The sequence below is a fragment of the Cyprinodon tularosa genome, unplaced genomic scaffold (genome assembly GCF_016077235.1).
Source record: "Cyprinodon tularosa strain WSP-4 unplaced genomic scaffold, ASM1607723v1 ctg157, whole genome shotgun sequence".
Classification (NCBI taxonomy): Eukaryota; Metazoa; Chordata; class Actinopteri; order Cyprinodontiformes; family Cyprinodontidae; genus Cyprinodon; species Cyprinodon tularosa.
In genome coordinates this window covers 885,397-909,527 of record NW_024038405.1, presented here as the reverse complement: position 1 = coordinate 909,527, position 24,131 = coordinate 885,397, and the positions used below count along the sequence as shown (strand labels likewise).

The 24,131-nt window shown below is 37.4% G+C and overlaps 1 protein-coding gene across 1 annotated transcript; it reads left to right on the top strand.

Moving 5' to 3' along the window:
- Positions 1-275: 275 nt before the first annotated feature.
- On the top strand, positions 276-22,509 carry mertka (c-mer proto-oncogene tyrosine kinase a). Its single transcript, XM_038280166.1, has 19 exons — positions 276-520; positions 3,773-4,088; positions 4,170-4,270; positions 4,359-4,529; positions 9,905-9,991; positions 10,075-10,190; positions 10,270-10,459; positions 11,153-11,304; positions 16,354-16,492; positions 17,661-17,805; positions 18,270-18,358; positions 18,454-18,549; positions 19,149-19,229; positions 19,316-19,408; positions 19,503-19,621; positions 19,708-19,817; positions 19,932-20,091; positions 20,574-20,710; positions 21,726-22,509. Exons 1-19 carry the CDS (start codon positions 439-441, stop codon positions 22,198-22,200), a joined length of 2,859 nt encoding a protein of 952 aa, XP_038136094.1. The 5' UTR covers positions 276-438; the 3' UTR covers positions 22,201-22,509.
- Positions 22,510-24,131: the final 1,622 nt, after the last annotated feature.

Genomic DNA, 24,131 nt, shown 5'->3' with positions numbered 1-24,131 from the left:
TTTTGTTTATTTGTTAATGTAAATTTGTTTGCTAAAATGTAAATTTGTTTTTAAAAATTTAAACTTTTTTTTCAAAAATACATTTGTTTCACAAAATATAATTTTGTTTCTTCAAATGTTATTTTGTTTTTTATTTGTTAATGTGTTTTTGAATTGTAAATGTGTTTTGCACTTCTCAGCCACCGTAGAATTGGGTTGCTCTCTCTCAGTCCCGCCTTTATGGGACCCATCTGTTGTGACGTTTGAGAAACACCAAACTTTCTCTCCAAGCATGTAGCCCCTCAGTCAACAACCCCACTGAAAAAGCATTGAACCAGCTCCTGTGGCTGATGCTGCGTTCATTCTGAGCTGAACCGTCCGGAACACAATAGCCTTAAAAACTTTACCTGTTACCGCTGTGGGACCAAAGGGCAGCTACTTGGTGGGAACAGATTATTGATGGAAAATATGTTAAACTCTGGCTGTTTTGGAGCTGCTGCGCTGCTGATCACAGCCTGTTTTCTGGGGACTTCTCTCAGCGGTAAGTTGTTTGTTTTCCTTTGGGGGAGTGCGGCTTTTACTGAGCGGATCCATGGATCCTGAAGTAGCAGTAGGAGTAATCTACTGGTGTATTCCTGAGCCTAAAGCTGCAGGGGATTGCAGCTCAGTGGCATTTTAATTAAAATGTAAGGTGTTTATTTAAAAAAAAAACAAACAAACAAAAAAACAAATATATTATAATAAAAAAAAAAAAAAAATATATATATATATATATATATATATATATATATATATATATATAACCTAAGGCAGGAAATCTTAATTGATTAGATTAGTTGGGTTTTGGTTTCATGCTGGGTACTGTTTATACAGTTTAGGGTAGGTTCAAAGTACATGACTGATGAGAAATAAACAGTAAACTGGTAGCAGGGGCAGCGCTAGATCGGGGGCCAGGGGTGGCGCTCAGCTAGAGGTGTAAATCAAACCCAACATGGCGATTCGATTCAGTATCAACTTACTTACTCAACAATTCGATTATTTTCGATACTCAAGAATAAATCACGATATGATTCGATTCGATTAATTGGTTAATTATTTATTTTTTTTTACCTTATAGGCTAGACAATGTTTCAAAGTTGAAATAAATAGTGAAAAGCTGTAATATTGTTATGCATTTTATTTGAGAAACAAACTAATACATGTGGTGGCAACAGTAATACTCTCAAGTGGAATATTCAAAGCATTTTCATTTTTTTGGTTAATTATACACATCAATATACAGTATTAACATAAAAAATAATAAGTACAGAATTAACGCTCTTTTCAGAACTAGATTTTGTGTTATATGGGGTAAAGAGAAAATATGTCTCTGCAAGTAGTCTAGGAGTCTTCAGTGAAATCATAGATGAATAAAAATTCTGATAAAAACTTATCAAATAATCAATTTATGAAGATATTAGTACTTGTAAATATCAATTTTATGGAGAATGTAAGTAATGACAATGAAAAAGATTTACGCCCCAGAACTCAAAACTGAAAGCGTTTTATCCACTATACCTTTTATCTGGAAACTACGGATGTTTAAATATATTTGTCTATTTGTTAACAAAGGCTGTAGGAAAGTAAAGTTTCTCTTTATTTAGAAAATATGGATGTTTTGCTCATTCATTTTCCTGTTGGAACAATGTAGATTGGTGCCGATCCGCTTTCGGCCCCCCCTCAGTGTACATTGGTTATTATAAAAAAAATTCTGGTTACGAAATCTAAAAGTTTGACCCTTTAAATCATTTGTAATTTGTTCCGGATTGTTTAAATGGGATTTAAACATGCATTTTCTCATGTCTTTCATGGCCTCTACCAGATTTTTAAGGCTCAATCCATGTGCTTCTTCTGTATGTTTTTTCAGCCTATGGGTGACGCTGAATTTCTGTCACACACAAACATACAAAGGTGTCAAAAGTATTAATGTTTATATTCAAGTAGAAGTACAAATCCTACTATTTAAAACACTTTTATAGAAGTTAAAGTTTTAACTTCAGCTTTTTCCCCAAGGTAAAATGTAAGGTACCATTTTTAAACCACTTAAAGTATAAAAGTAAAAGTAATGCAGGAAAAAATGTTAAGAACAGATGCTTTATTGCATTGGCTTATTAAAGGAAAGTTTTTCTATAATTCTGGATGATAATTTCCTCATAAATTTTCTTATTGATATTACTAATGGTAACAGTGCAAAATTTAACTTTGTATCATATGAAGAACTATTTATTTTGGTATGTGGGGAACAAGTTGTTGCAGTACCGAGTCCAACCACAAAGAAATAAATTTTTAGGATAAAGCAAATAATTTTTATGATTTTTATTTTTATTTTTTTAAATACCAGCAGGCCATAACGAAAATTAGCTTAAATAAAACAAAACAAACTACTCTATTTTTAAAATGTAAGGATTACAAAGTAGAGATAATAGCAAAAAAAAAAAAAAAAATGAAAAGAGTACCATATAAGTAAAAAGTTGTCGAAAAAGAATTACTCCAGTAAAGTACATATAGCCAAGTTTCTACTTAAGTAAGGTAACAAAGTATTTGTACTTTGTTACTTGAAATATCTGCAAACATAAGACAGATAGTGTCATGATGGGTTCTCTTAGAGTAAAGCCCAAGATGCAGAACACACACAGAGTCACTGGTAAAAAGTCCAAAGAGTTTATTTTAAGGCACAAGCACGTGAATAACAGTTCAGGCGGGGGGCTGGTTCACTGGGGTCCGAGCAGGGAAAGGGAGATGGTTGGTTTCAGAGTTCATGAGGGGCTAAGCCTCTAGCTGTTAGCTTAGCAAAGCTAACTAAGATCTGAGCTTCCAGCTCAACTCAGAGAACAACAGGGAAGACACGGGAAATCCACATGGGAACCTCTAGGGAAACTCCACATAGGGGTCGTCAGGTTCCAACCATGTAGGAATCTTAGGGTTGGCTCACCAGGGCAGCTTAGCAGGTTAGGTTTTCCAAGAGCTTCAGGCTTGAGACTGGTTTACTGTGATGCAGCTCTCCCAGAGCTGCAGACCAGAGACAGGTTGCCAGGGAGACAGCTCTACCAGAGCTTCACGAAGGGACAGGAGGTTAAGCTCTTCCAGAGCTTTCACGAAGAGGCAGGAGGTTAAGCTCATCCAGAGCTTTCACGAAGAGGCAGGAGGTTAAGCTCATCCAGAGCTTTCACGAAGAGACAGGATCCCTGTGAGGCAGAGATAAGAGATATTAGAATCTGGTCTCGACCTAGGAACAACCAAGACTCAGTCAATAGCAGAAGGTTCAGGAAGCTAACCAACTAAGATCAACACTGCGGCGTGGAATCAAGGTTTGAAGGCAGCTTAAATACTGTGGTCCTCCTGATTAGTAGATCAGCCACAGGTGTGTGGAAGGCTCAGCTCAGGAGGACCCACGGCGCACTCTGCTGGAGGCAGAGGGTAATCTCCAGAACCATAACAATGACTCCAGCCCTAAAGAAAAGACAAAGAGAGCAGAAGAGGATCCTCGGCGCCCTCTGGTGGGCAAGCCTGAGGATCCCAACAGATAGCTGCTTTTAAATCTCATCTGATAAGACACACAAGTTAAAAATAAGAATAGAATATGCTAAGGCGATGATATAAAGTGTGACTCCATAACTCCAAATTTATATTAACGTCCTCATAGAGTTTTTACAATAAAGTTTAGTGTGATAAACATGCAGTAAATCTAAAGGTTATTTTCTCTTTTATACTTCAACTGTTGTTTGATTCCTAACATCTTGTCCTCTATACACAGTTCAGCAATCTAGGGACAACTTCCGCAGACCAACCAGGTCCTTTGATCCTGTTGTGGTTCCACGCCATAGTTCCCCAGTTTATCTGAGCAAAGACCAGCTCAAACAGCTGCAGTTCAAACCCACCATCCACTCCATCCAGCTGTCAGTGGACCAAGAGGCTAAATTCAACTGTTCAATTGACATCCCCGATACAAGACTGGACCCCTATATTGTGTGGAAGAAGAACGGGGAGGACCTGTCCCATGACCATCACCTGGGGATCAATGAACTCAAGAGCATCGCAGATGGAGTCACGTCTGTCCTCTCCACTGTCATGTAGGTTCTCAGAACAAAAAAAAGGGAATTGTTAACACAAAAAGTAGAGGGGATAATATGTCACTATTTGTTACATTACAGCATTAAAAAGGTGCAGAGAGGTGATGCTGGAGAATATTACTGCACGCTGAGTGTCAACAATGTGATTAAAAGGTCTCAGTCAGTCTTTTTGGAGGTAGAAGGTAGGTTTAATAAGGTCATAACAGCAAATGCTTCTTTATTGACAGCTTTTGATCAATATTATGCACTTTTAAAAATGTTCCTCCTCAGGTCTGCCATCATTTACACATCAACCAGAGAACTTGAATGTGACAAGCGGCACACCTTTCACCCTGACCTGCAGCGCAGTGGGGCCTCCAGAACCAGTTTATATTCGTTGGCTCCGTGATGGACTACATGTCACTGAGAAAATGGTGTCTCCCAACAACTGGACTGTGGAAGGTAAATCCATCAAGTTTTCTGATTGTCTGCCTGTTCTGGTTACAAGGTGAGAGGCTCTTGCTGCTCTTCTTATATTTTGATCTCATAATAGATATTAATGTGACAGCAGAGAATCTTGGTGACTCTGTGAATAAGTTTGGGGGAACATGACAAATGGAGTTAGGGATTTATCACACTTACATTTTGTTCCTCCTCTTCCCGTACTTTTCTTTTTTAAAGTAAAAAATCTTATTTTACATTTTTTGCATGCCTTATACCCACAGTGTTTTTAGAGATTTTTATAATTTTATTTATCTATTCCATATTATATGTTTCATGTTGCACGATTGTACCATAAAAAATTCCTAGTTTGTGAACTCCTTCACTAACAATGGCAATAAACCTGATTCTGATTCTGATTCTGATCCACCCATAGGGATTTATTGAAAACATGTATTGATAAACCTCATATGTTAGTTTTCAATCAGAAAAATCCAGATGTTTCCAGCAGCTAAACTGATTCTTTCAATAATGATAAAGTGGTTTTGTTTTTATTTCATGTTAAAAACATAATCATCAACATATATGGGTATTTATCCTTTCCGGATAAAAGTGTTTGGTCATGCTGTCCCTACCCTGTCAGTAGTTTCTGTTCTGCCTCGTCTCTGCTGCTTCAGCAGCTGCACCTTGCTCATTGCATTGAGATTAGTCAGCGTTTTGTTTTTCTGAGCGGTTAACAGCGGTCACTCCTGCCTGGTTGATGCTTTCTGTATCTGCTCAGCCGATGCAACATTAGAGAAAGAGCTGGATGTTAGAAGCACACACCTCTAAGAAGCTGCCCAAAACAGTTTTACAGATGTGTGAGCAGATGGCAACCCTATGGAACCAACTGGGAACTTGTGTTATAACACATAGTCGTGAAATAAAAATGTCCTATAGAGTTGTTGATGTTTTGGGGACCAAGCAGGCACCATGTTTATGATCCAACCTCAGATGCATCATGCTGTCTTTTTTTGGTGCTTCTATGGAAACAAGGCTAAGCATGGCTTCCAGCTTTCTGTCATTAAATCTAACTATTAAAGCCGCACTGTGTATTTATTAGACGTGCGGGGGTTTAGATAGGAAGCTACCCTTTAAACTTCTAATAAGACATCAAAGGTATATGCCAGTTACTGCTTTAAAGGGGACATGTTTTTTCCACTTTTAGGTATCACCGTTTTTTTATGTCCTGATTAACTTGTTTAACTGCTTTAATGAAAATAGAGTAAATTAAAGCATCAAAGTTCTTCCTTTAAATGGGTGTCTGATATAATGTTTTTTGCTGCTGATGTGAAAGCAAGGTCCTTAACCTGACTGTTTCCTAAGTTGTGATGATGATAGTGTACATTAGGCATATGCTGAGTAACCTCACAGATATTAATATCCTTTAAACTGTCTGATATTTTGTGACTTTACAACCACAACATTCAGTATATTTCACTTAGGAATAAAACAATTAATCAGATTAATCGTGATTAATCAATTATTGAAATAATAATCGTCAACTAATTTAGGAATCGATTAATCATTTACTGCAGTGTAGAGACTAAAACGTGCTTTTAGCTGACAGAGCAAACAACTTAGAGCAATAATTCTAACAAAATTGTAAAAAAAAAATATTTAAACATTTTACATTTAAGATATAAATCGTTTTTTGTCTATAGATATGCTCCATCCAGAACTCCTTAAGTGGAAAAGCTTTAGTTTCACCTGGTTTAATTTTGCAAAAGCCTTCTTTAATTAACCTTTTGCTAGCCGATTACTAATCGAATAATTGAAAATAGTAATCGACAGATTAATCCATTTGCAAAACAATTGTTAGTTGCAGCCCTAATTTTACTAGGCTTTAATGCAATAGACAAATACATGGTGGTGCATACCTGTTAAGATGGTGTTCAAATATTTTTACAGAAAAAAATAAAAAAGCTTAACATGCATTTATTTTCTGCTTTTTTATATGTTTGAAATCAGGCCCTTGACTGAACCAACGGCATGTGTTTTGGGGTATTTCCCACTTTTGTGTTTGCTTTGTCTTAATCTTCTGTATGATTGCCTAGTTTTCATCCCATCAGCTGTCTTCTGCTTCTCTGTCTCTGCTGAAGAAAATCAATCATCAATCAATCTCTGTTTGTAAAGCATTTTCATACAATTAATGTAGTTCAAAGTGCTTTCTACAATCAAAAACATTACTCCATTGCCATCCAACACAGAATTTCTAGAATTACACCCATACCTGCCCCCATTACAAATCACACACACCAAGCACACTAACAGGCCAGCATGATGACTTTAAAAGACTGAAGAAAATATATTAAAAGGGCTGAGTGCAAACCAAACACATAAAGAAACACTCTCTGCACTGGGGCAGACATGCCGTCCCACAGCTTGCTCCTGCCACCACCATGTCTTACCATACGCATAGAGCTTTTAATGCCGATGTGGAATATTGATTTGGATGCCAATGTTTTCTAACATGTTAGATTTAGGGGAAATACTTTTAACAAGGCAGTATATGTTATTACTTATTACTAACTTGGAAATTAGCCATTTATGGTTTTACAGACATTCCTTTTTTAAGAGACTTTGATAAACTATTGCTTAAATGACATCACTTTTTTTTTTTGCTTAAACAAACTAGGTTTAAACAGACGGCTCATTAGCAGCGCTACAAACTTAAACAGATCCCGCAAACAGAAGTGCTTAAACAGATCACATATGGAGGAGGCAGTCCAGTCATGCAAATCCTAAAGCAAAAAGTTGAAAGCTTAAAGTACAGAGCAGTAGGTCAAAATGACCAGCACTGAGGAACACAGCCATAGACAAAGCACTGAAAGCACATTTTTTATCAGTGCTGTTAAAGTTAAGGGAAATGTATAACAAATAGCACAGAGTAACAACAACTGGGACAATGTTTCATAATATATAAAAAAACTGAATTAATTTGATATTGAAAAAAGTCAGCCTCCCCATTGAGCTTAGTGCTGACTTTCTTTTGTTATGATTTCTTTGACACAGTCAAGATCAGAGGGGGGGTGTGTCTGATGAATAACAGAGCAAATGGAGGGAGTGCTTAGATTGTGACTTCTAAGCTAATTTAGTCCTGTTTCAGCATAGTGCTGTTTTGGCTGATCTGGTTGCCATAGACTGCTGGTTTCTGTTGCTCAAAAATGTTTTGTGTTGCCTTAAAAAGCTGCAGTTATCAGGGTTACTCAGATGTTGTGCCCTAGACTTTTTAACACAAAGTAGTGTCCTTGGATGTTACAACAATAGAGGAACACAGACCTTTTTTGGAAATAATGTTGTCTTAGTTCCCCAACATACGCTCCTTTATGGACACTTTCTCTCAGAGTTAACATTATCAGAAGCATGAGATTGAATCTAAACGCTCCCTCAGTCTAAGCAGCCCTACCATTACCAGAAGCTGAGGGGTTAAAGGTATAAAGCTGTGCTCTGGTCCTGCGTGTGTAAGGGGCCTGGCTGTTCGGGGGTTGGATCGGTGGACAAAGGCTCATTCACAGGACGGCCCACAGCCCAGTAAGGAGAGCCAGAACACAGAGCCTGGCAGGCTGCAGGCAGGGCCCTGTGCAGGACCAAATATTGGCATACCAGAGCAGTGCAAACGTGCTTTACTGCAAACTAACCCCTTTGCACCCATTGAGGGGGTCAAGGGCCCCCGGTCACAAAAGATAAAGGTCTGTTCATATAATTAAACTGCTGTTATTACAGTGGTTAACCATGGGTTGCGCTGTTCATAAAACAAGAACATTGCATAACCCTTCTAACATTTAATTATTGAGACCTTATATCTGTTTTTTCTGCCTACCCAAACAGCTGAAAAGTCAGTTTTTCTCAAGTTTCACAAACTTGTGGCACGTTTCTGAAAACAATTACAGCTTCCTTGATTCCAGAGTGTGGCTGAGCCACCTGACCAGACACTGATGATCTGACTGAGTCAGCTCATCCCAGGTTCACCAAATGTTTACTGAAAATCATTTTAGCTTACTTCACCTGTGTTTTCCAAATGAACTCTTTTTTTCCTGGCTTAAAGTAAAGTCCAATATGTTTCCAAAGTAAAACCACTACTGGAAACATTCAAACAGATTCATCCTGTTCAATGCAACACACTGCAAACCTCATTGTTAACATTAATCATCCCTAATCTTATAAATAAGATGTTCCCTTCAGAAGGTTTAAAAAGAATAATAGAATTAATTGGTGTTAAATGATAAAATAATATCTCAAAGTAAGTTTATCTTTTCAGCATCACTTTGCAGATGCATGCTTATCTTTTCCTCTAGGAGAGTTTAACATTTATATCCTGAAATATATAAACAACCTAACTCTCAACTTGAATGTAATTCAAATTGAGTTAGCATGTTATCTGAGAGTTTAAATGCTCTTAAACCTCCAAAACAAGAAGTTTGATCAACTTCATTTAGCCATTAGTTTCATTTTATGAAAAACAAATACACTTCAGATTAACTTTTTAATGACTTCCTTCTGGATTTGAGACTGTATTTGCTTTATGCATAGAAGATGGAAAGAGTCGACATCCCAGGCTGGGAGCTGGAGGAAACCCAAACCTGAAAATTAGAGGGTGCTGAATGCACTTAAGCTATTCTTGCTCATACTGAACCTCATCCCAGTTTCCATGTGGAACCCCCCCCCCACAGATTTCTGTATGTATTATTGCTTTTGTTTTGATTTACTTACTAGAGTAGGGTGAAAGCAGAAATGACAACACTTGACCCTGATTCATTTCCTTTTTCCTGTAAATATGGGAATGCATTTTTTTTTATGTTCCTATTATACCAAAGTGAGTCAATACTTTGGAGAATCACCTTTCCCTTTAATTACAGTTCCTAGTGTTTTTGTGTATTACACCATCAGCTAAACAGATGTGTATTATTATATTTTCAGCTTCACAATAGCACCTTGTTTTTTTTTTGCTTTAACACAGTGAGGATTGATCTGTGGCTTTAATTAGTTTCTGTTGTTTTCGGGATGCTCTGGGATCAGCTTTGCAAAAGAGTTTCCGAGGCTCAGATGCAGGAAAATTGAGCACAAAGGGGACATTATTTCACAGATGTCCTGGTCCTACTCTACTCTGGCAGTTGAATGAGAAACATTGGGCATCCAGGAAAAAGGGCCCCGTTTTAGGATTGTTACCACTGTGCATCAGACTGGAAAGCTCTTGCTCTGAACTTTCAGCTTCCAAAAGAATTTGACTTGTTGCCCAAAATCTAGAGAACAGAGACAATGTTTCCTGCTTATTTTTCTCCTAAGTTTTGCACAGCATTGCTGGGAAATGGTATCTAATGTGTGTAACTTTACCCATTTCATTGCTCAATTTTCAGGTGTTAATAAGCAAACTCGGTTCGGCTGCGAAGCTCACAATGCGAGGGGTGTCACTACATCCTTGGCAGCTGAGATTAACGTCAAAGGTACAAACTAGAACTTTTTTGGATGGATTTTTTAAAATCATTTTGTATGTAGGCTAAGCAAATATTTTAATGTTTTTGTTTAGTTCTTCCCAGTCCTGTGACTCATCTTAAGGTGATGGAGAAACGGCCAAATAAGCTTTTACTGAGCTGGATCCCTGGACACGATGGCTTCTCTCCCCTCACCAACTGTCACATTAGGGTAAGTCCCACATGTGAGGAAAAATGCTGCAGTAGCTTCTCGTCTTCAGATCTCTCACCTGATCTCTGCTCCATCCAAGGTTAGGGAGGTGAGTCAGAGGAAAGGGGAGGTGACTACAACCAGGTTCATCAACGTCACAGTACCGCCTTTCCATTGTGAAGTCCCCGGGCTCAGAGCTATGACGAGGTACAACATGAGTGTTTCCTGTAGCAATGAGTTGGGGGCCTCTCCGGTCTCCATGTGGATCCAGGACAACACCACAGAAGGAGGTGTGTTACAGTTTAGGCAACCTTATATTCTGGGGTTTTGTTTGGAGTTGGATCAGATCAATTCTAAAGCTGGTTTAAAATGAGATCAATTAAAATTTAATCCATCTTGTGTCAAAGAAAACCCATAATAATTCCTGTCTGTTTATTGTATCTGCTTCATTACCCTCATAGTTATTTATTTGCTTCAATATCTCATAATTCTTTGTTGGGTTTTAGTGATTGCAACACTGTAAGTAGCACAGCCAGCTTCCCATTTCAAGTAAGCTCAGTGGAAATTTCTCCTTTTCATTAGGATGTTATAACTAGAATTTTCAGAACTTACACAACTAATTATTTTACGACTACTGCAAATGCCCCTACGGAGAAGTGGATTGTCCAGTAAATCTGGTGTTTTCTTGATGGGTCACTCAGGAAACAGGAGTGGCCCACTGACTAAACAGAAAGCTCTCAATGGGTGGAGCTGCTTTCAATTTCCTTCCTAAAGTCACCACAGAGAGTATTGTAGTTAAAAGATTTGACATGGCATTCCTGGAAGTCCCCAAACACCAAATGAATTCAAACTACTTCAGTTATTTTGATGCGGATCATGTTTGGTTTTGTGTCTTAGGCTCCCTTACTGTTCAATTTATTTCTTTGTTATGATGCTTACCATTATCTTAATCAGTTTGTTCCCATTTCTTGTCATGTTCTCAGTGCCATCGAGTTACCCCAGCAATATCACTGTGCAGCTGAATGGCACAAGCCTGGTGATTAAGTGGAAACCTCCACCAGAGGACAAAATAAACGGCATCCTGCAGGGTTATGATGTCATTGTAAAACACAGAGCAGGTCAAGATGAGATCAAGGTGAGCTTCTCTGCAACAGAGTGAATACAGTTTAAATTTATTCCCTGCTTAAGTCCTCTGTTAGGAGATATAATGCACCCAAGCCTGGATCCCTTAAACCTTAGAGAGGAAGGATTATAAAGACGTTATCGAAAAATATCAGATCTAGTTAATAGTCCTTGAAACCACAATGTTTGTATAATGTGTCCAAATTCCAGTGTGAGTCTATGGAACAGTTGTTATTTTTCCTCATGTGTCCTGTGCAGGCTGTTTTTTCTGATGCAGATGTGCTCTCACAGCTTCAAATGCAAAGCAGAGGGCTGTAAACTTGTGCCTGTCTACAGCACTCAGGAAGCACCGTGTAATAAATACAGAGTTTGCTGTAGAATGAGATTTCTTGTCTACCATAAAAAGCAGAGAAAATGCTCTGAGGCTAGATTCTTTTCTCAGATTACCTCATGTACCGTAATTATCCTTTAGGCCAAGAATGAGTGAAAACAAGTTAAGAGGGGAAAAAAATGCATTTCACTAGCTTTGCTGTTAACAATTGGTATTTTATCTGGCTTGTTCAGAAAAAGGAGATTATGTTAAGTCCTTTTTTTTACAGTTCTTTTAACAAGTAAAAAGTAAATATTTGCCACATTAAAGGTATGCATTCCTACTGCTGAGTTGGATTCCTCTTGCAAAATGTCAGAAAAATTCTGCAGATTTTGCTCCATATTGACACTTTAGCATCATGACATTTCCATAGACTAGTCAACTGCTGATCTCCACTTCACTGCATCCAAAAATTACTGTATAAGTTGGAGATCTGCTGAATGTGGAGGCCATTGGAGAACTGTAGACCTTTTATGACATTATCCTGCTGATAGTAGAAATCGTAAGATGAGTACATTATGTTCATATAGTGATGGAAATATGCAATATAATACTGATGTAGGCTGCAATGAAATGTATATTTTCTTGAAAAAATGTAGTCGAACAAAGTATCTGGTCTTTGACTGAATGATTTCAAAACCTTATTTATTTTTGTTTTGTTTTGTTTTGTTTTTTTGCTTCAGCCTTTTTTGATGGAGTTCCTGGTGCGTTTTGGGAACAGTTAATTTTAATGCCGAGTGACAGGATTTAGTCCTTCAGGAGTTTCTATAGGAGAATGGAATTTATTGTTTCCTTAATTATTGAAAGTAATCCAGATCGTGAAACAGCAAAGCAGCCCCAGACCATTTGACTCCCACCGCCTACCTGTTCTTTCTCTAACTCTGCTTATTTCATTCTGGATGTAACGTGACGCACATAATAAAAAAGTTCCAGTTTTGTCTTTTACCTCAGAACTCATGGATGCAAACATTTCCCAATCTTAAGCTTATACTGTTAGGTTATCTGTGTTTGATTTTCTTTATATCTGGGCATGACATGCTACTTTTTGGGGCATTTTAGCCTGCTTCATGTTGCCAGATAGGTTCTATTTAGGTGACGTCTTAAAGCTACTGTACATGTCAGGTTGTAACCAGACTTGGGTATTGGTAGAGAAAAACCATCCAAAAATGTTTTATTCTTTGCTAAATCCTGATTTAACAAAGGATGATGGTTACTTTTTCACATGGGATCAGGTTGGCTTGGATAATCTTTACCCTAATAAATAAAATCACAATTTCCTGTTCTGCATTTGCTCAGGTTCTACTTGATTGATATTAAGAAAAGTAAGATGGTCTTTATTCATGCATTTAAGTGTGAACTGTTTTAACATCTCAGTAAATTGCATTACCATGACTTAAATTTCAAGTATGTGAAGGAATGTGGCAGCTTCCAAAAGTTTGTGCTGACTTGTGAAACGAGGGTCAACTTCCCTCTTGTCTGTCAGCAGTGTGATTTTTTTCCCCCCCCAACTTCCCTTAATAATTACAAAAGATAAGGGAATGTCAATACTTATTGTTCTAAGCCCTTTTGAGGTTGTTTTAAATCTTACAGTATTGTTCATTATTATATTTATGACAACAAAGGAATCTGAATCTGGATGTTTTTCTTAAGAATATTTTCTAGAAACCATCATTCAGTAACGTCACCTACTTGTGTATTAGTGTCATAGTTAAAGTACTGTATGTTAAGCACTCTAGTACAATCCTATTTCCTGTCTTTCCCTTATGTGCTGAAATCAAAGGAACTAGACAGTGTGAAAACTGGACATCAGTATTATTTCCATTAGGAAATGAGTCATCTGAGGGAAAAAAGTATGAATACACAAGGTTTTGTACCTTACGAATAATTATCCTGTGAGTAAGGCTGGGCTCAGAGTAAAAACTAAAAAAGTTCATAGCAAAATAAATTTTTTTCTTCCTTTCTTTTTCATAAAAAGCAGATTATAAATTACAGAAATTACTTTTAGGAACCTGCTTGTATTTCTTGTGGCAGTTCGCCTGAATTCAAAGTGCATCTTAGTGTAAACTCTGATGCACTCATGAAAATCCAGTTACCAGACTTTGCCATTGTAAATAGTGACAATATGACACACATAATGTTTTTAGCTATCAGTGTTGAACAATGAGATATTTTACCTATTAAGGAGTATACATCTAACAACAAAGAGATGGGCTGACATCACCAAAAATCCAGATTTTCCAAAACATAGTTTCTCCTTAACAAAAAGTTTGATTAATTGGGTAAATCTATTTATCGTCCAGCTGTCCCTTTAAGAGAGAAATGTCATTTCTCTGTCTTTTTCGGGAACTTTGCACAATGGCAAGTCGTTTAATCCTCAGAGTTATCTGGTGGGATGTTAACTGGTGAGGTGTTTATGGATCTGCAGTGTTTGTAGGAAACAATAAGTTGAACTGGATACTGTATATAATTATAAAGTGCATTAAAGATTTTAACCATTGCTCACTTTACCTTTTCCTCACTGTCTGACCCTAAACAACACCTTTCCTGTTTTTCAGTCAGTTACCAAAATAATTCCTGTATGCTTAATCTACTAAGGGTAATAAGTAAAGGAAGTTTGATTTCCTCCAAGAGACACTTTGCCTTGAAAACTATAGGACTTAGTCCAAATGGTTTTGTGTATCCTTTCACCAACATCTTAAAATGGTTTACTTAAAAAAAAAATTTTCTTCCAAGAGAACAAGTGCAACAGAGTCAGACTTGAAGGAAGCCTTTCTACACAAACCGTTTCATGTGTTTTTTTCATGAGCTCAGGGCTCTTGATGGCCACACCGAAGCCTTGACATTTTTGGCCTTAAGCAATTTTGTAACCAGTGCAACTATTGTCCATGAGAAAACCCACATTATGTGGAAAAATGCTGCAATATTCTCACATAATGTTCCCCTCATATCTATTTTGCGAAGGACTCTACGCTCTTCTGCAGCAAAACATCCAGACAACATAATTTTGCTCCCCGTTCTTCCAAATAGATATGTGTTCTCAGTCTTACAAACCTCCCCTTTTTTCCCCCAAATGTAACAATGATTTTAACTCAAACTATTTCATTTTCAACTTCATCTGACCTCAAGAGATAGATCAAAGATATTCAAAGAAAATCAAAAGCGAAAGCATTCAGGATTCTTTTTTGTTTGTTTGTTTGTTTTAAACAGAATTGTGATCTTAATTCTTTTTTTTTTTACTTTGCACTAACCACACAGTAAGCATTTAGATGTTGCTTGTAGATGTGAATTTTAATGTCTTCAAGACCTTGAAAACCTGCTTTTTGGCAAAGTCCATTGTGGCTGAACATTACATGGGAAACATTACGTTACATAGGAAAGTGCTTACCTTGACTTGCATGAATGGATCTGCGCAGTGTTACCCTTGTGTGTGGTGGCAAACCCACTTTAAACGTATTACCACTACGTAATGTAATGTGACTGAAATTATATTGCAAACTGATCTCAGTAACCATGGCCAGACACACCTGGATTGATCAGTTCATCCAATAATGAAAGTCAGGAAACAAAAGAGCTTCCTTAAATTTAGGAGGTAGTGCTGTTGTGCATAGAGCTCATTGCTGAGCCTTACCATGACTTGTTAAAGCCCTTATATAAGTACAGGCCATTTACTATATGAAAAAAACAACTACATAATTAAACAAAAGAAGTAAATTATTTGGATGTTTTACATTTTTTTCTTCATATCCTGCATTGGTTTTTATGGAAATGAAAAAAAAATAAACAGACAATTTAAATAAAAAGAGAGGTGAAAAGCTAGCAGACACATAAACATGTATTGAGTTTGTCAGAAGTGGTGATGCTTAGAAAGTCTAACAGTTGCTGGGAGGAAGGATCTGCTTTAACGCTCCTTTCTTTCTGTACATAGGGAGCAGCAGTCCGTCACTGAATGAGTTCTCCAGTCATGCAACAGCCTCATGCATGGGGTTAGCTTATATAAATGATTGTGTTATCCTGATGGATCTAAGTTTATGTCAATTAATTATTTCTCAGTGCGATACAAGGATATTACAAGATGTATCTCAGCTGGGTGTGCAGGTGGTGCAGTGGTTAGGACCCATGTATGGAGGCCTTAGTCCTCGACGCGAGTGACCTGGGTTTGAATCCGGCCTGTGGTCTTTTCCTGCATGTCTCTCCCTCTCTCTCATACCCCCATGTCAGCCTACTGTCAAAAAAACAAGTCACTAGTGCTGTGAGAACTCAAAAAATAAATAAATAAATATGTTAGACGCTTCCTCGGTCAGCACTTTGGGAAAGCCAACCACCTCCAGATGGAACCATAAGTGTTGTGAAATTTGGAGCTGTGTCTGTCACATGTTCCTTCACATTTAGCACGAGCTTCATCAGAGACTTTATGTCCTTCCTTTTTTTTTTTTTACAGTAATCCTCCATGTGGAGTTCTTAGGACTTTCCAAACAGGTTTCATACTGGAAGTGCTTCACAACACCTCCACATGCAGTTAGTTTCTATGGTGTACAATGTTCTTACTTTTATTTAGCCCAAAGTAAAACTTTACTTAGTCCTATTGTTCTTTTTTCTTTTTAATTTTTTCTAATAAAAAGGGTAATTTATGGTTTTATTGCAAATAATATGAATGGTAAAGTTCTTCATTGCAGTTCTTGTGTTTTATTTCAGGTGCACACTGAGAACACAGCGGCTGTTGTCGATATAAAAACATTCAACGTGACCTACAGTGTGGAGGTGGCAGCATGTACGCAGGCAGGGAGCGGCATGGTCAGCCAGCCATTGTTACTCTATGTTCCGCCAAAAGACAGTAAGCCGCCTGTTTGTTTTATCTGTCTAACTTATCACCCAAGGCATCTTGGCTGCAAATCTGGTGAACAGAAATGGTTTGCTGATGTGTTTATAAAGACCAGTCAAGTGTTTGAATGAAATATTCTAAAACATGACAATAGTTAACAAAACACTGAATTAATATGAAGGTTAAAAAGCTTTGCATTGTGTTACACGTATCAAACTTCAAGACTTTTCAGAAGTCCTGATAATTATTTAACTTTTCTTAATTTTTCATTTGACCTCAAACGTTGGTGCACTTTGGGGGGATTTTTCTTGTCAGGTCAATACAAAGTAAGAGACACAAAAAGGAAGGACCTTCTGTGTGTATTTTGATCTGTGTACAGATGAAGCTGTTCTGTAAAGGATATCATCAAAAGCCAGGAACAGACGGGTCAAGAAGAAAGATGTTAGGAAGTGTAAAACAGCGACAGTTCAAGCTATGAATATACCTTGTTTCGTTCCATTATCTGACAATAAGAGAGTATGGAACAACTGCAACCACACTAAGACGTGACAGTCCACCTCAGCTTAAAGGGATAGTTCGGTATTTTTGACATGAATCTGTATGGCATCCCCATCACCAGTGGCATGCAATCACACTGACTTACCCCTGGCAGCGTCGTGTGAGCAGAGTTATCGTCCAGTTTTGGTCAAGCCGAAAGTAGTCCGGCAGGTTTTTAGGACCAGCGAAATAAAACTTTTCTCTTCCCAAAACATTATGTGTTCAAAAGAGTGATATTTTTGCATCCCAAAAACATTGTAGTGGAAAAAGTCACACGTCGTTATCAATTGGTCCTATTTTCTCTCTGTTCGTATCAGTGCGCGCCGTCATTCAGACAGCGAGCTCAACAACAGCCAGATGCATGTCTCCCTCCGCCTAGCTCCTAGGAAATGGGAAATGGGATCTGATTGGTTGCTTTAGAATAATACACCTTTAGAGTCGCTTTAGAGTAATTGTGAAATATACATATTTTCGTTGTTGTAATTTCCTTTTATTTAAAATTTTTGTTTGAATGGAGAGGTAGGAAATACATTTGTATCTATTATTCTTCAATGCCTGAAATAGTAGATTGTTTTTTTTTGGGTTAAATCAGAGCTTTGACCATGATTTTCAATGTTGCAGCCTAATCTTATCTCTGTTTCAGATGTGATTCCTACATCCATCCCAGACACCAGGGTCCCATACGCTGTCTCAGTCATACTAGGCCTGTTTTGTGCCATCGCTCTGCTGCTGCTTGTCATCTGGGGGGTCCTGTGTGTACGGCACAAGACGTCTGTATCCTGTTTTGGGTATGTTGACCAATACACACTGATTAACTGCAGCATCCTAATTGTTATTTATTTAGTTCTAGAAGACAGACAGGCAGTTAGATGTTTAATTTTAGCTAGAAAACAAACAATTCTTTTATAGTAGTACAATTATACAGATATATACCCATCTTTATGAGCTGGATTTAAATCATGTTAGTCATCACTGTGTACACATAATAATGGGGCAGCTGTTGGTTTTCCTTTTTGTAGAGGCCATGACTCAGGTTTGAGATTCAGGAAATGGAGAGGAATTTGTCATAGGCTGGTGCAAAGATAAAAAAATAAAAAAATTTGAAAGTCAAGTTAGGAATAAACATGCAAGATTTCTTCCTCACTACTGGATGACCCTTAGATGTGAATAATCCTTCTCCAGCCTTTTAGTTTTCCTTGTAACTCCTCTGACAGCAGTGGAAATGTTTCTTCTCTTTTGTCGCCCTCTGCAGGTGGAAGCTGGGCAGTGCAGAACAGTCAGAGCCTGTGATACAATACACTAACCAGAGATCATACAGCCCCTCGGCTGTAGCCATCACACGTATGTTCTTAAACTTATTAAAATCAATGGAATTTGTTCATCTCCTTTAGTCAGATATTTGAAGTAATATTTATTCACCTTTCTCTTCTGTCCAGTTGGGAACCTTGGTGTAAGTGAAGAACTCCAGGCCAAACTGCAGGACGTTATGATTGCAAGAAATTTTCTTTCAATTGGAAAAATTCTTGGAGAAGGTGAGGGAACCATTTTGGTCATCTACAGTGCTACCTGAAAGTATTCACACCAACGGTTCCACGTTTTATTTCTTTATTTTTGTATTTAATTTTATTTCTGTCTTTGGTTTGGTTTTCTTTGGCATAAGTTTACCAGAAAATACCCTTACAGAGGCAAAATAAGGATTTTCCCTTTAATTTTTCTTTGCATGTATAATAAACTATAACATTCAAGGTAATTAAGCTTTCACAGACTTTTCTGTGATGCGCAACATCGAGCTCAGTCGATTCCTGTTTTCAATGAACTTCAGATCTGCAGAAAAAGGAGTGAATCGGCAAACTTAACAAAGGTGAAGGCTGGCAAAGATGCTGATTCAAAATATTAAGTCAGGAATGGGAAATTAGAATACTTACCTGCCCAGGGTGTACCATGCCTCTCGCCCATTGACAGCTGGAGATAGGCACCAGCACCCCTCGTGACCCAAGCAGGGATAAGCATGTCAGAAAATGGATGGATGGATGGATTCTTGGGGGTGTGAATACTTTCTTGGGGCCTCATAAATGAAGGTGAATGAACATATTTGAAATCAGATTGCTTATATCGGTTCTGTTGTTTACAGGTGAATTTGGCTCAGTTGTTGAGGGACGATTAAAACACACAGACGGTACCTCAGAAAAAGTTGCAGTGAAGACAATGAAATGTAAGCCTAAGTATTATATGAAGATTTTAAACGTGTGTTAAGCTTAAAACAAAGAACAAATATAAAAGTGTTTTTTTTTCTATCAGTGGAAAGCTTCTCTCAAAGGGAAATTGAAGAGTTTTTAAATGAGGCGGCCTGCATGAAAGATTTCCACCATCCTAATGTCATCAATCTGCTGGGTATGACTAACCTATTGACCTCTTCGAATCTCTCTTCTGGCCTCCCTGTCATCTGTTCTTATCTGACATTTTTGTGTTAATTTGACCCTCTAAGGTGTGTGCTTAGAAAATGGATGCGGACATTTTCCCAAACCTATGGTCATCCTCCCGTTCATGAAACACGGAGATCTTCATAGCTTCCTGCTGCGCTCACGCCACGGAGAGAGCCCCATGGTAAAATTACAGCCATTATGTAACATATGCACATTTTATTTCACATTTTATTTTGACATCAACTCCATTCCCTCCTCTTTGGACAGTTCCTACCCACTCAGAATCTCCTGAGGTTCATGGTTGACATTGCTTTGGGTATGGAGTATCTCAGCAGTCGCAATTTTCTGCATCGCGATCTGGCGGCACGTAACTGCATGTGGGTTCAGGTTTTGTTATTTGTTTATGACGTTTGCTTAATAAAAAAAACTTTACCTAAGAGATTTGTTTGTTTTTTGTTTTTTTTTCTCACTAACACATGCATGTTTTACAGGCTGCGAGATGATCTGACAGTCTGTGTCGCTGATTTTGGGTTATCAAAAAAGATCTACAGCGGAGATTATTACAGGCAGGGAAGGATATCTAAAATGCCCGTAAAGTGGATTGCACTGGAAAGTCTCGCAGACAGAGTGTTCACTGTGAAGAGTGATGTTGTAAGTATGATGTAGCTCTGCCCCTGTAATGGTTCATTAAAACCATCAGGCAACAACTAAATGGAGAACTAACTAACTTAAAAAAAAAAAAGTTGTTTTGATTGTTGAAGCTTCCAGTTCCTTTAACTTAAAGCTCTATTTTCAGATGCCTTAAACATCTGAGTAAATTTGCTGCTGATATTTGTGGGATAATGTCAAACGTTTACTTTACAACTTTCCTGGTTTTCTTTTTATTATTTTCCCACTTAATAAAAAGCCAAGCAAACATTAAGACTAAGAAACCAAAGACTTTTTATAGTATTTAAATGATAGAGATGTGATCTAAATGTTTTAAATCCGAAGAACATTTTACATTTTGAAGAAGTTTTAATTATTTCGAATAATCCAGTCAATTTTTTGCGGTTTATGCTTGCCATGTTTTTTTAATACTTGCCTGGTCCCAATAATCGAAAATAATGTTTTACTTTTGAAATTGTCCACAGTGGGCTTTTGGTGTAACCATGTGGGAAATTGCTACACGAGGCATGACGCCATACCCAGGGGTCCAGAACCATGAGATTTATGATTATCTTGTGGAGGGCCACAGACTGAAGCAGCCACCCAACTGTTTGGATGAACTGTGAGTGTTTATTCAGTCAAAATCATTTCAAATAATAAAATATATTGCCTAATTTGGCTGTTTTTCAAAAATAAAGGTGGAATATTGAGTTATATGAGATATATAACCTACTATAACATATCACTCCATAGCATAACAACCCCTTTTGAAATATAAAAGAATATGCAGGTAGGACTTGCACAAGTAACTTTATTAAAAAGTTTCCCTTCTAGTAGATACCTGGACAAAAGCTCTTTACCTAAAATTGACATATTTTAGACAGTTATTTCTGGATTTACACAGCAGGAAAATCTAGTAGGTGCAGCCACCAAAATATTTTAGTCAAAACTGACATTTGTAGTTCTGTGTCCAGGGGTTGTTTGGATCTATTTTATTTAGTTACAATACATTGGTTTGGTGGCGCTAATTGGTTTGTTTGTGAATTGTTACTCTATATTTTTGCTCTACGATGGTGGCGCCGTGGGTGAACTCAAGATAAGGGTGTGGGGAGGTAAAGGTTTTTTTTTTTTTTAAAGCTCTCTGTAAAAAAAACATTATATCCATATATGGATCGATATGACCATTTCCTTTGCACGCTGCCATAGCGGGCACACAGGAATCCGGATCGCATTCAGTGTGTGTGCATAATAAATGGCAGCATCTCACAGTCTGGACATTGCCTTTTGAGCATGTTAAGACCTGGATTTCTAGCACCCAGAAGTGACCAAAATTAAAGGCAATTTGATGGTCACAACAGCAAATTTATCTTTGCATTTAAAACTCAAAAGCTGCATCTAACTTTGTTTAACCCACTTACAATGAACAGGAACATAGAAGACTGTAGATTAGTAGAGAATGCCTCTTTATAATGAAAAAAAACAGGATGAAGCAGACTGCTCCTTGGGGCTAAACAAATGATTTTATCATTTATTTTTCCATTCATACATATTTTTTCTTCAGTATAAAATGTACATGGGCTATTTCTTTTTTTCAAAGTAAAAATACATGACTGTTTCCTTTTAATCCCACTGCATAGGTATGAGATCATGTACAGCTGCTGGAGAGCTGATCCGGTGGACAGACCCTTGTTTCCACAACTGCGAGAAATGTTGGAAAAGCTGGCAGAAAAGCTTCCAGAGTCTTCCAGTAGAGAGGATATTATTTATATTAACACCAGCTTTCCTGATGAGGACCCTGGGGAAGAAGTGGCTGCTGCATGCTTTGCGTTAAGCTCCACCCCATCCTGCAGCCGTCGGGTAGCAGAGAACGCTGTTGTTACTGCAGATATTCATGGATACAAGCAGCAGAGGGAGGAGGAGGTGGAGGAGGAGGATAATGAGGACAGTGAACGTTACGTAGTGGTGGTCTCTTCTAATAATACCTTAAGATCCCCCTCAGTGGAGACTCCGCTTTTATCAAGGGACACTTTGAGTCGAACAAATGAAGATCAAACGTTGGATGCGGCGGCAGTGGAACACAGCTCAGATGACGATTCATTCCTGTTAAAATGATTCCTATAACAGCAATGGACCTCTCACCAAAGTTCACCAGCATTAACAACTTGCCCACAACCATGCCCTGGATCTTGTTATTATGAGCAGTATTAGCTTCAGTATGGCCAGCTTGTGTTTTAGTGTCTGGAATATTTAATTTACCTCAACTCGAAACATGTTTAAGGATATATTTTGATAAGCTTCTCTGAACTGTGAACCTGTTGTCGGATTTGAATAAATGGGATTCAGTGTAAATATGGAAATGTACAGAGTGTTTATAAAGAAATCTTTTGTTGTAAAAATAAATTTTGTGCCATAAAGACTGAACCGCAATTATGTGACTCAATTACTGTCGTATTTATAGGAAATATAGGTAAAAATATTGATAAAAACACATTATGTGTATTTCCAAGTTCCTTTTATTTGGATCATATCCCTTAGATTTCCATGTTTGTGGAAGGCAAAAACCTATGACAATTACATAATGTCTCTGAGAAATGTCCAAAGAGAATTAATGATAGTGAAATTATTATTTTGGTCAAATTGTTTTTTGTTTTTGTTTTTGTGGAAGCAGCCTTTTTTGTTAAGAGTAGAGATAGAGAGTTAGAAGACATGCAGCAAGAAAGACATCAGGACCAAGGCCTCTATACACTGGTCTGTGGAATATTTTCTCAATTCATTGATATTCTGCAGAATGCAGTATTCTATGTCTACTAAATAATCATATACTTTATTTGTGATAATATAAGAATTTCAACCAAATTAAGAGTGCATCTCTGACATTCTGAGAAAGTTGTTTTGCTTGGGATTTCCCTAAGAAATGTAATACTTATTTATCAAAAACTAAGTTCCCTAGTTGGTTATGTGCTTAATGGTATGACTAGACTAATAGTATGACTAACTCTCAGTTTATTGATAAGTGAATATGCAGGGACACATTCATGCTTTGGGCACTCTGTATATTTTGTGATTGGTTTAATACCTTAAAGCGGAGTTCTTCAACAGGGGGTCTGCGACCCTCCACGAAGGTATTGCATGGGGGTCGCGGAAGTTTTGGTTGATTAGACTTTTTTTTATTCCCCCCTGCAATTTTTTCCACTTATTTAAATGTCTTTAAATACACATTAGCATGAATTCAACACACTGTAGTAAACAGATCAATGGAGGCAAAATATGTCTTTCAGTCATCATTGCACACATTCGGGAGCTCTTTCAAGCTGGACACCATTTCATTCACAAAGAGGAATCAGAATCAGGAATACTTTAATAATCCCAGTGCGAAATTACTTTCGTTACATTACTCCATGTGTAATAAAGTGACTATAGAACCAGTTTGATATAACACAATTTCATACAATATATATAATTACGGGTCCACGCTCCATCTCGCCATCATTTTGGGGGTCCTTGGCCCTGAAATCATTGTAAGAGAATTGTTCTGTTCACAATTGTTCATGCCTTTTAACCCTTTAAAGCCCGATCCAAGAATAAAACAAAACAGAAAATTACTTGTTTTTGGTTTGAAGTCCTTATTTGGCCTTTTAACAAAATATGTAAAAAGAAAAAACAGAAATACATTTTTGATATTAATAATTTATTACTTTGCGATAAGTCAAGATTATTTTTTGTGTAGTCTTCTGCCCTCTGTTAACAGGTATATCTGATTGTGTACAATAGGATTTTGAGCAAAGTTTTTACCATTAAATTATGCAAAAGGTGTCAGACGCAAAACATTTCAGAAACCGTATGTATCAGATACATTTGGAATTACAGGGTTAAAATAACATGAAAGTTTTGCTAAATGAAGTACTAAAGTATGGAAGAGGATTAGGGCCACTGAAAAAATAAAAAAAGGTTAACTGATTTTAAATTTTATTTCAGTATAACATGAGAAAAAAAAATTCTGAGGTTAAAGTCAGAATTCTGAGGTTAAAGTCAGAATTCTGAGA